Source organism: Panthera pardus, unplaced genomic scaffold (assembly GCF_024362965.1).
Source record: "Panthera pardus isolate Hobbes unplaced genomic scaffold, ASM2436296v1 HiC_scaffold_13, whole genome shotgun sequence".
Taxonomy (NCBI): Eukaryota; Metazoa; Chordata; class Mammalia; order Carnivora; family Felidae; genus Panthera; species Panthera pardus.
The window spans coordinates 117,059,553-117,072,821 of record NW_026526688.1 but is presented as its reverse complement, the minus strand read 5'-3'; the positions used below and the strand labels follow the sequence as shown (position 1 = coordinate 117,072,821).

Here is a 13,269-nt window from a genome sequence, read left to right as displayed (position 1 = left end):
CCAAACAAGAAAACCAACTGCAAATATCCCACACTGGCTGTGTAACTCCAGTTATTTATTTCCAGCCAGTGATAAAGGACCTGAATGAATATAAACTGAGATGTTTGTACATTCTTTCAGGCAGAGTTATAAATATAGTGCTCCCAGCACCGCACATTCCAGAATATGTTTTTCGTTTAAATAGTACACAGATCTAAATAATCTCCTTGAATATAAAAGACTATATACATCACAACTACACTTCACCTTTTGTGAGGAAAAGAAACTTGACCCATGAAATGATGACTATAAGGAAGAATTTTCCTTTGAGGTGATAAACACTGTTACTGGCTACTGAACGATGCTATGGAATCTCTTTCTCAGACAGGTGAGGAAGGCTAAGCTAAGAGTCATGACAGGAAAGCACATGATATGAAAACTTGGTTTTCGTACAGGGAGGGAAGGTCAGCGGGGCATAAGACAAGGAAAGGCTCTATGAAATCAAAGCCTTCCCACACAACAGGGAATGCATGCTATCTCCACAAGCATGCTGCCCATTGTGTATTTCCTACTTCCTAGATGAAAGCAAAGGCATCATTCCTCTCAAACATATTAAGACTGATTTTTTAAAATTTCATCAAAGAAATCAGATTAAAATGGATATAGAAAGAAGCAGTAGAGAAGGGAGTTAAAGCCAAAGGAAAAAGTAATTAGCAGATCCCTAAAGAAGAGGAAACACATACACACACTTGTTCCCCAAGTGGACCTAAGAGATATATATTATCGGATACATTTTTATAATGGCTTTGTGAAAAATACATTGGGATATATATGATAAAAAGATCTGCCTAGTTATTTATTTATATAATGTCTGTAATCAGACATTGGGTACATAGCAATTACAGGTAAGTGGTTGTTCTCTTTTCTATCCAGACTCAAAATGTGGGATTTATTTTCATTCTTGGCATGAATAAAATTTGATACAAGTTTGCATTATCTTTAAGGCTATTTTTTATTCTGTTCTCCACAGCCCATATTTAAGTAAGCTAAAAAATGAAAAAGGGAAGGTGTTATAAGTCAGATATTTCCCTAAAGAATGTCAAAACTAAATTTAAAAGAACAAGGCAAAAAATTAGACACTGTGAAGCCTTAAGTGCTAGTCCTCTGAAGGAAGCATGGTGTATTCTAAACATGCTATATACGATGTTTTTAACGTTAGAACTAAGCCAAAGTAAAACGTACCTTTGGAAATTCTGAAAAATGATGGTAACAGAACAGGGGAGACTTCTCTAAATAGGGCTGCCAGAAAAAATACAGAATCCCCAATTAAATTTGAATTTCAGATAACATCAAACTATTTTTTAGTATGTCTCAAATATTGCATGAGACATTTATATTAAAAAGATGTATTGCTCTGAAATTTAGATTTAACTGGGTGTCTGGTATTTTATGTTAAATTTGATAACCTACTTCTAAAGAAACCCTCTAACTCTTAAATAAAGAGAACAAACTGAAGGCTGCTGGAGGGGTATTGAGTGGAGGGAAGGGCTAGATGGGTCATGGGCATTAAGGAGAGCACTTGCTGGGATGAGCACTGAGTGTTGTAAGTGATGAGTCACTAAAGTCTACTGCTGAAATCATGACTACACTGTATGTTAACTGACTTGGATTTAAATAAAACTGAATCTAGAAAAATACAAAAATAAATAAAGTAACCCTCCACTCAACAAAGCAAATCATCAACAGAAACGGCAAAAACAGACAATATTAAAGCCAACTCTGTAAGTTTTTAAAATTTTGAATAACTTTCTAAATATCTCTCATACAGTATCTTGACAAGTAACCAACGGAGCTGAGGAAAGCCAAGAGGCTCTGCCATTTTCGCCTTGGGCAAATGATTAGTATGACTGTTCAATAATGAAATGGAAGGTATACAAACAGACTTGAGAGATTCGTACGAGACAAGATAAAGATGAGAGACCATAAACCCTCTTGTTACTATTTCTCCAACAGGCTCTTAGAGTAGCATTTGGTTAGCTAAAAATAGTGCCAACTTCCTCACCGACATTCTCTTAGTTAAAAAAGTATATAATCTGGGTTGTAATAGATGTCCCCCAGGATTTAAAATACTTTGAATGTTTGAAGGCATGTTATCAAGAAACATTTTTATTTTTATTTCCTCTAAATTGGCCCCTATATAAAAAGAGTTAACACTGATTCATATTTATTGATTGATTCAAAGAATTTTTTTTATACTATGTGTTAGGGACATTTCTAGATGCTGGGGATACAGTATTGAACCAAAAAGCTCCCGTGGAGGTTAGAATATTAAGGGTTCTTTTTAGCCTTAAAACTATGAATGTGGCCTGCAAGAGAAGCAGTGTAACCACTTGAAGGATGACTAAGCTAGAGGTATCTATTACAAATGAGATTTAAAATAATGACTGAGAAAAATGTGCTGCTTTCCTTTTTACAGTAAGATACTAAGTATTTTGTTGTAAATTTACACAAATTGTATAGCCTATATGCAATCTTGCTGACCAAAACAAGCGGACATGATATTAGAAGAAAAGATCAGCAATACCAAAAATGCTGTGGATGACAAATCAAACTGCATTTAAAAATAATAAAAAGGTGTACTGATACGTAATCGCGCAAAATAACTGATTACATAAAAAGATACAGAAACAGAAAATTACCTGCACATAATAAGAAGACATATAAAGATGAAATTTACAAGGCCAGAGATATGGAACTTTTTAGTAAAGAGAAAATGATTTTCTTCAAGGCAGACAAAGGCACACACTCATGAGAATCCCCAAAGACAGTGTCCAGGATACAGATCTGTCAAGGCCTTTCATTTTCAAGCAAAGTAGTCAAGAAAAAAAAGAGAAAATTTAATTTAAAGAGATAAGAATGACAATGATTTTGAACCACAACCTCCAGAGTCTATAGAAGAAAACTGACATTGAAGTAAATCTATATACAAAACTATATATATAGCTACCCATATATAGATCAGGTACACCTTCCTCTAGAAAAGTAAAATGAAACAATTTTAAGACCTAAACAATTTGGAAGAACAAATCTATATAAATATTATATATATATATATATAATATAGGTTTATATGTTATTTATATATATATAAATACATATTTATAAATAATATATATTTATATATTATTTTTATATACTTAAATATAATATATATTTATATAAATTATATATATAATATATATTTATATAAATTATATATATAATATATATTTATATAAATTATATATATATAATATATATTTATATAAATTATATATATATTCATATTCATTCATTCATATATAAATATATATACATATATATATTCATTCATTCAGTAAGCATGTTTAAATCACCAGTGGCAAGTCCTGACACTAAGTGCCATGATACAAACTCAATTTACAGCATAAAAAGATAATAACACACTTCAGGTGCTACACAGAGGTGTGTACAGCAGTGATGTGAGGGTACAGGTAATCTTGCCCAAAACAAATAACAACTCTTTGTAGAGGTAGCATCTAACCTGCTCCTTGAAGAATGAGCAGGCATTCATGGAGGAAAAACAGGAGACGGGAGGAAACAGAACATGAGGCTGGAAAAGTAGGTCTAGACATATTAATACATAGAAGAGTAGGATTGGATTCTATGATCAAAGGGAGCCACGAGAAGTTTTTGAGCAAAAAATGACAATCACATTTGTATCTTTCAAATATAATTCTGACAGTACCACAAAGATTTTATTAAACAAGAAAGGAGTTGCAATATAAAACAACTGAGTAAATAAATGACAAGTAACTGAATCAAGTAAGTGAAACTGAATTAATTATTAAATTAAAAACTAAATTTAAAAAACCCAGATGCTCTAGAAGAGCATCTGAGAATCAGTCAAAATTTGAAAAATTTAGATGGGTCAGAATAGATAATGGTTAATGAAAAAAAATAAACTGGCAAAATGAATAGTACATTTCTGATTTCTTAAAAATAAGGTAAATAAGCCACGGCTGAAGAAAGAGCAAGAGGGGCTGAAGAGTAAAACTCAAATGGCAAAAACCTTTATTTCTCCTGCAACACACTGGAAAGTGACTTTAGGGGAGAGCAGAAATAATGAACTTCTCTGTGTTAAAAGAATGTGTAGCTTTCAGAGTAAATATTAAGCAATGGGAAAAAAAACCCCAAAATAACAACCAAACCTCTTGTGAAGAAGAGGATTACTCAGAGTATCAATTATAGAATTTAATAAATGCAGGGATCTTGGAAGCAGAAGAGTAGCACTAGATTTGAAAACAACAAACATCTGTTGGTTTTAAAATATTAGTCAACAATTTGCTCCAAGACGTATTCACTGAGTGGCTAGCACATGTCAGGCATTAGGAATAGAAAGATGAATAAGGTATCCTTCTTCATGTGCTTTTGAGGAAGCTACGTGCTAGAGGAGGAGACAAATTAATAAACCACGCAGTTAAGAACTGGTAAGCGTAATAACAAAAGGACACAGGGAAGCAAGGAATGCACAGTATAATGGCAGCTTGGCTACGAGGGAAAGCTTCCCAGAGAAAGTGAAGTCAAAACTAAATCTTAAAAAGATGAGGAAGTTAGCTAGTTCAAGAAATGAGAAGATAATCATGGCAAAGGTAACAGCATGAGGAATGGCCTAGAGGTCAACCAGAGCATGGTGTCTGTGGAGTGACAAGTGGTTCTAAGTTGTTGGAACATGAAAGTAAGAGGCAAGAAGTGATAGAAAATGAGGCCAGACAGAGAGCAGGGACCAAATCCTAGACTAGGCCTTGTTTGCTCTTCTATGAGAAGTTGAGACTTTATGCTTTTTAAGCAGAGAGGCTTATCAGAAGCACCTAGGTAGGGAGATTTAAAACATTCAGATTCTTAGACACTACTCATCAGAGACCCTAATTTACTAGGTTTAAAGGAGATGAATGCATCTGAATTTTCCAAGTTTTCCTAGTTAATTATTACGCACTATATAGTGACAGAAATGCTGGGATAACAAAATGTGGGCCTACACTCAACTGAGTAGGGAAAATAGGCTGAAAAAGACAGGGGGAGCTTGCTAATCAGTAACAGTGTACATTTTAAGGAATTAAGAGGAAGAAGCAACTCATTAAGACAGGACATAAAAGCTACTATGAATACATTTTTACAATCAAGTGGTGATAAAAATAAGAAAAAAAAATGGCCAAAATAAATTAAAATTTGAAGATTTTAACTTTAAATTACCTACATGAATAAAATTTATACCCAGAAATGTACACCCTGAAAATTTTTAAGCTAAAAGAAGATTTATTTTGTTGTATTCTCTGAAAAGACAGAAGTAGAATATAGCTGGCAAGAACATTAAGCCTGGTATCTGGCTTAAATGATGGCTCTCCCACTCAGCGTGACCTTAGATCACTTAATCTCTACGTGGTTTCAATCTCATCATGTATAAAATGGAGATAATGATACACATCTTACAGGATCCTTGTATTAGGTAACACATACTAAACACTTCGAACTTGCAAAATAGTACAAAGTTCAATAAATGTCAACTCCTGTTGTTAACGTAATCCTTATCATCACCTAGGAGGCTACAGCAAAATGACTCCAGAGAGTAGAAATAAAATTACCCTCAGAGAAAAGGTAATTAGTCTCAGCACAGAAGGAATGACATCAAGCTACAGAAAAACTAACCAGAGGTAATCTCTACCTGTGTAGCTGAGGAACCTGGAAAACACACAGGCCCTTAAAGGACTGCAAAAACTTTTCCAAAAGTACCATGAGGAAGAAGATGAAAGCAAACAGTGAGCAAATACTTCTTCGGACAGTGAGAGACCCTTTTTACAGGAGCTCACCACATGAATGTCTGACTTAGAATATCATAAAGAATAGCTCAGTCTACTAATTACTAGGATAGTCACGACTAGAAGACATTCACTTATACCCAGTTTTGTTAATAAATTGTACTACTTAAATCAGAAATAATCACTTGATTTTAAGACTCTGCTAAAAAAAAAGGAGTGGTCTGCCTAAGTGGTTAAGAAGAAAGAAAGGAGAAAATCAAGGAGTTGACAATGTTACTCGAGCTTACAAAGAAACACAACCTGAAGGTTAATGCCTAAGCATTTGTGTCATAGGCAAGATGAGTCTCTTGATGACATAGATAAAATATATCTTGAGACTAATTCTTTACTCCATGTGATTACTGTATTCTAATGATTTCTTTAATGTCTCTCTTGATTCCCAGACTTCATGCTCCGAAAGGGCAGAGACTCTATTTATTGTAGTCACAGTAATAGTCCTGGAACCAGCACACTCCCTGGTCGCAGATCTTCAAATCAGTGTTTGTTGAGTGAATGGCTTCCCAATTTCTCCTGATTTGGAGAAGGGGACAGTGGAGTTGGGTACTCTACAGAATGACACGTGTGTTTGCTTTCTGTAGTTAGGCTTGCCAAAAGTCAGTTGTTTTTGTTTCTAAACCTGTTTATAAGAGCTGTCTTTATTACTATTTCATAATTTAAGCAGTAATTATGCTTACTGAAAAAGAGGATGTGGAAAGAGAACTGATTCTATGAATACTATGCAGGCCCTAAAAACTAGTAAGGCTAAAAAGCCTCAATAAAGGTGACTCACTATAATAACTTGGTGTCAAAGTAGATGTGGGTAAGAAAACTGTAAAAAGGTTAGAAAAAAGAACCTTAAAAACCTATGAAGGTTTTTAACTGTAAGGAGTTTAAGAATTAGAGGATCTTATCTTGGTTTTCTATTCTATATTACACTAGATTATATATATAATCTATATGGAACTTACATAGAAAAGGTCTTCGCCCTATATCCAAAGATGAGTGAGTACACATTTAAATGTTTTAAAATAAAATGTTTGAGTTACATCTGTTACTGTTGTTTGATTCCCTGTAATCAATCAGCTAGTGACCCAGATCATGATGGATAAAAAGGCTTTGTACTATTTCATCAAGAAATGATGTGGTGTTTACACATAAACAACCATGTCTGCACATTGAAAAATTGCTATTTATTCCCTCTTTGCACATATCACAATGTATTATAATTAAATGCCTGTTTACTCAACAATATCCCCCACTAAACTATAAATCTTTTGGGAAAAGGGGCCATGTCAATTCCCAGTTTCATGGTGTCCACCCAGCACTTGGTAATGCTTTCCATATTGGTGTTTCATGAGTATTCTTTAAATGAAAAAAAATTGTAATTCTCTTTTTAAAAAAATCAAATTGAATAGCATTATATGGATGTTTAGTATCAATTAATAATAAGATAACATTACATAGAAAAGACAAATCCTTACCAATTTATAGCCCCTCCATCACACTTCTTCATAAGCAATGCTTTCCAACATTCATGAGTAGATTTAATAACTTCAAGAGCAAAGGCCTAATTCCAAACCAAAAACAGATATAAAGATCACATCACCATACTAACATGGAACTATTATCACTATGACAGCTAATTTCTAAGAACGTGAGCTCTGGAGTCAAGCAAACCTGAATATAAATACTGGCATCCTTATTCACCAGCTGTGTGACTTTTGAGCAAGTTACTTAATTTCACTAAGTCTTAACTTCTTCATTTATAAATGGAAGGTAATAGAGATATTGTAATTTAGGGTTGGCAAACTAGGGCCTATGGGCCAAATTTAGCTCACGAAAACACCATTTTTATAAATGAAGGTGTTTTTTTTTTTTTTTTAATGTTTACTTTACTTCTGAGACAGAGAAGGAGGGAGGGAAGGAGGGAGGGAGAAAGAGAGAAAGAGAGAGAGAGAGAGCATGCGCGAGTGAGCGAGTGCGGGGAGGGGCAGAAAGAGAGGAAGACACAGAATCCAAAGCAGGCTCCAGGTTCTGAGCTGTCTACACAGAGCCTGACATGGGACTCGAACTCACGAACAGCAAGATCATGACCTGAGCTGAAGTCGGAAGCTTAACCGACTGAGCCACCCAGGCGCCCCTGTAAATGAAGTTTTATTGAACACAATTATTCATCTGTGTGTGGTTTAAGACTGCCTTAGCACCACAATGGCAGAGGTTAAGAACTTGTGACAAAGACCATATGGCCTACAAAGTCAAGATGCCACACCTAATCCAAAAGGCCTAGCTATTGAAAGGATAAATAAGTTGTATGCAAAGTGCTTAGTCTAGTCCCTTGCTTATAAGGTAACCATACACCTATTAACTTCATCATCATCAAAACTATAGTCTAACTGCATAAACATGTTCTAAAGAACATCCACTGTCTAGAGGTGGTAAACCTCCTTAACATTTTCAATTATTTTTTTCTTAGTATAAACTTAAATGGTGTCCGAAAATGCAAAACCAATGAAACACACACACCTCTTGCTAGATATCTATCTAGCAAGACCATCTAAAGGAACACTTGTTCTGTTATTCCAAAGCAGCAAATTCTTTTGATTTTTTTCTCCTTGCTATTTTTTCTTAAGGAGAGTCCTTAGATATTAACTAATTTTACTAGCTATTTTCTCCTTCAATTACAACTAAACATATTACAGTAAGAAATGAAGAAATTAAAGAATCTTTGGAACCAAGATGTAATAATAATGAGAAATCTTCTGAAAAAGAAAAAAAAAGTTTTCTCAGGTCTATTGTCATGTGACATGAAGGAGAATGGCTAAATGAGGTGATATGGGGAGTCCCCTTTAACATATGGTACAAAAAAGCCAATTTGTTGTCAGGATAACACAAGGAAAAGATTTTTAACCAAATCATTTGAGTAATTATGATTATTTAGAATCACTTTTCCAGCACTTGCTTAAAGGAGTCAGCAGGAAAAATCTAGATAGCACAGGAGTCACCTTTTCAAACATGTTAAGGAGATGCAACTTAATTTTCCTGAGTTAGGCACTACATTTTAAACAGAAGTGGTAAAAAGCAATGCCTAAAAATGATTATTTTCTGAAACCAGGTTTATAAATAATCTAGTCTTCATTCAGAAAAGAATTAACATTTATCAAAATCAGGCAAAAAAACAAAAACAAACAAAATAAAAACCACCCAAACCATACTCTGAGGCAATAAGGAGCCATAAAAAGTTCAAACAAATTTTAACATATTATAACATATTTTTAGAGGAAAAAGACAAAAATTAATTTATCTTATAAATCTTAAATATTTATTTTTAAGAGTATTTAATTGAAAATAATAGTTTTATATCTACATTTAATAAGTCTTAGACAAAGCCCTCAAGATGTTAAGGGTTCTTTCGACGTGCCTTTTAAAAAATACTAGGTTAAGCAATAAATTCTTATATAACAAGATATTTATTATAATTTGTAAGTTTCCATTAACATGGCTTACCTTACTTACAAAACATGTTTTACTTATTAGTATCCACTTAACTGTTGGTGTGTACTGTGTGTAATTTATATGGTGGTAAAAACTTTATTTTTTTTAAATTTTTTTTAATGTTCTTTATTTATTTTATTTATTTATGCTCATGAGACAGAGCATGAGCAGCGGAGGGGCAGAGAGAGGGAGAGTCACAGAATCTGAAGCAGGCTCCAGGCTCTGAGCTGTCAGCACAAAGCCCGACGTGGGGCTCAAACTCACGGAGTGTGAGATCATGACTGGAGCTGAAGTCGGATGCTCAACCGACTGAGCCACCCAGGTGCCCCAATGGTGGTAAAAACTTTAAAAAAAATATATTCCATGCCTTAGACTTAACATCCTTAGCCTATTTTCTCCATTTGTATCACATGAGAGACACTTCATGGTAACTTTGTGGTATTCCAACAGAAAAATTCTATTACAGTAGGATAATTTAAGTGCTTTCTTAACTGTTAAACAGCTTAAGTCAGTCATGGTAGAATGAACACTTAGAAGAGAAGCCTCTTGGGATTTACATTAATGGTAAGTTAACTTTCTCCTCTCCACAATAGTAAATGGAAGGTGGTTTTGTCATACGTAATATGCAGACTGAGACTGATCAGGGAAACCCTTCATTTTCTGAGATGAAGGAGATATCAACAGATAAAGAGATGAATCCAGATATTTATCAAGACTTACTGCTTCACTTAGAGACCTCCTGAAAAAAATCCTTTAAAATAAATTTGACAAAATAATGTCCTTAAGTATTCGAGTCAGTATAAAGCATTATCATGTTATATACAAATATTCACATAAGAAACCCCCAAAGGTGAAAGAAGTATTGTACAAGTATCACAAGGCATATTTTAAAATAAAGATTATCATCTTCACCTTGTTTCTGAATTCTCCATTAAAAGCAAACTGGTTTTCTGGTTTTCCTTCTGGCACCTTATAAAATCTGAGCCAATTAAGCGTAGCTTCCAAGTAACCTGGTTTGTACTTCTTAACATCATCAATATCTGCAAGTGAAGAAACAAAATACTTTGTTAAAAACTGAAATTCATTCCTATTAGTGGTAGAGCACTGGACTGAGGGAGTCCACCTTTGTTGCTAGCTAGCAGTATAATCATCATGTATCAAACCGCCTCTGGACTTGAGGGTTTCTTTCATATGTAAAACACTACTCCTTCATTCTACAAACATTTCTTAAGACCTCCAGATGCTATGTTAGGTACAGGGTATAAGCAGATGAAGACAACAAAGTTATTTTCCTCAAGGAGCTCAGAGATTCCAATTAAAGGAAACAGACAACAAATAGCAATGAAGTGAGATTAAGTGAGATATACTTAAGGATTGACGTCATTCTGTGAGCAATGGAGAGTTTAGAGTAAGGTAAGTTACATCAGGATCTGTGTTTTAGAAATATTAAGCTAAAGGAATACGGAAGATAAAGAGAGGGCAGTCCCCAGAAGAAAACATACTAAAGTCACATGAGAAGGGTTTCACACACACACACACACACACACACACACACACACACACCAAATACTGAGTTTTGTTTTGTTTTTTTGAGAGAGCGCAAGCGGGGGAGAAGGGCAGAGGGAGGAGAGAATCTTCAGTAGGTTCCACACTTAGAGTGGAGCCCAACGTGGGGCTCAGTCTCACAAAAGTGAGATCATAACCTGAGCCAAAATAAAGAGGCAGACCCTTAACCAACTGAGCCCCCAGATGCTCCAGTAAGTTTCCCATTATGTGTCAGGCATTGTTCTAAGCAGTGAAATATAACAGTAAACAGAAATAAGCCCTTTCTCTCACAGTTTATACAATAGGAAGAAACAGACAACAAATAAAGAATATACAAAGGTAAGTGGTGAAAAGTCTGATGAAAAATAAAGTAGAATATGAAAGAGAATGCAAACAGGGCAATTTTAAACAAAGTGATATCTAGATGGTTCAGTTTTTACATTCATTTTCTATAATGATTTTCAGAATTTATTTTTAGTTCTACTGAAAACAGCTTAAAAATTGGAATGATAAGAAAAGATTAACATGGGCCCTGCACAAGGATGTGACACAAATTCGTGAAGCATTCTATATTTAAAAAACAAACAAACTTAACCATCACATTCTGAGCATATTTAGTATATTCATTTAAATATAACTGGAAACAGTACCATATTAATAACAGACTCCTCCCCAAAAGAGGTCTCCAAGAAATGTATCCGTTCCAATAAATACCAATTCAAAAAATATGGGAAATAACTAAATGAAAGAAGTCTTTACTCACCACCAGACTGTGACTTACGGGAAACAATATAAAATGACATGGTAGCACTCGAGAAATTAGAAAGGTATAACTAAAAGTAGAAGATGACACCATGCATTCGGATAATTTAAAGATCACTTGGTTTCAGACTAGCTCATCCAACCTTGTGGGAATCCCCAACCACTAGGCATGATAGGGAAAAGTAAGCATTTTGCAGGCATGAGGTAGACAGGACGCCTGCCTTTTGCCTGTTCTGAAAAGGTTTGGTAAGAGTTACATATGCCTCCAGAAGCCAGATGTTTTGCTTAAGTGAAGTAAGTGTGGTAAGGCATGTAAAAATGGCAGAAACCATGGCAAACAAAAGACTGCGTATATTGCCTAAGGCATTCAAATTTAAAATTTTATAACACGTCAATGGGCCACACATCTATCTAGGGTAATTCTGCGACAAACAGCAGAAATATTGTAACTAAGGGAACAAATAATCACTTGAAACTGAACACAGGGCACACCTGCTCTATTAATCACAGTAAATACATATTTATTAAGTGGTGTAAGATGTTTAGGATAACGAAGTCTAAAGATTAAGATATTTTTAGTAGTATACATTGTATCCTGAGTCATAGAGTTCTTTGTCATGCCCAAAATAGAACACTCAATACTTATTTCACCTAATGCACATTGATTCCTCTTTAAATTCTGACTTTCTACTTATCTAATTAAAAGTGCTTCTTTCTAAAGTGAGCTTTCTATTGATCATTTTCCTACATTCTATATTTTTGCAAAATCTCTCCTAAATTAACTACTACTACTGAGTTCTTCCAATGCATTGTCTTCTTAAAGGGAAAGGAAATCTTTTAGTTCACTGAAGGTGAATAACCAGAAATGTAATTTAATCAATGTCCAAAATAAATCATTTTCTATTACTTAAATTTGATTTATGACTTTATCATTGTACCTTACCAAATCTGCCATTCTCTGTCCCAATGCATAGACTTTTTTGTTTTTTTTTTTTTTTAAGGTAAATGTTTTTAACTCAGTGACTTTAAAGGAAAAGCTTAAGGAGAAGCCAGTATCTATCTTGGCTTAGGTGGCTTTCTCTTCAGATATTATGAAGCGAACTTGGTAAAGACACCAATAACAAAAACCCCAACAATTTAATAACGCCCAATAAAACTCTGCAGACATAAGCGAAATGTTTCTATTCTCAATTAGAACCTGGAATAAAAGCTGTATTCTCTCTCTCTCTCTCTCTCTCTCTCTCTCTCTCTCTCACACACACACACACACACACACACAAATCAAAATGAGCAACATTCAGAAAATCTATCAACAGCAAATACCTCAAGCCAAAAATCTTATATCAATACCAATAGTCAATTCAATTACTCTTCTGAAAATATGAAAAATTACACCTATAATCTAGAAACTGATTTACAGTCTATAAAAAACTCAGTTGTTTTTTATAAAACTGAGAAGAGTAAGTATATTCATATTAAACATAAGAAAACTACAACTAAGAAAATGTACAAGATTTCCCAAAATTTATCCAACACATTCATGGTAGAATTAATATTATAAATATAAGTCTTCCATGAATTCTTTTCTTCTATACTGTACAGCTATATTGTCACTGGT

General features: G+C 34.1%; 1 protein-coding gene and 1 non-coding gene across 3 annotated transcripts in view; one reads left to right on the top strand and one right to left on the bottom strand.

Moving 5' to 3' along the window:
* Positions 1–13,269, bottom strand: part of PPA2 (inorganic pyrophosphatase 2) — an 88,097-nt gene that overhangs the window by 17,811 nt on the left and 57,017 nt on the right. For both annotated transcript variants that reach the window (XM_019416411.2, XM_019416401.2), the window contains 2 exons: positions 10,257–10,384; positions 7,334–7,419 (listed from right to left, as the gene is read on the bottom strand). In XM_019416411.2, coding sequence (XP_019271956.1) covers positions 7,334–7,419; positions 10,257–10,384 — 214 coding nt within the window. The remainder of the gene's footprint in view (positions 1–7,333; positions 7,420–10,256; positions 10,385–13,269) is intronic.
* LOC128776784 (U6 spliceosomal RNA) lies at positions 11,363–11,466 on the top strand. The gene has a single exon (XR_008421957.1). It is a non-coding gene; the product is annotated as a U6 spliceosomal RNA (small nuclear RNA).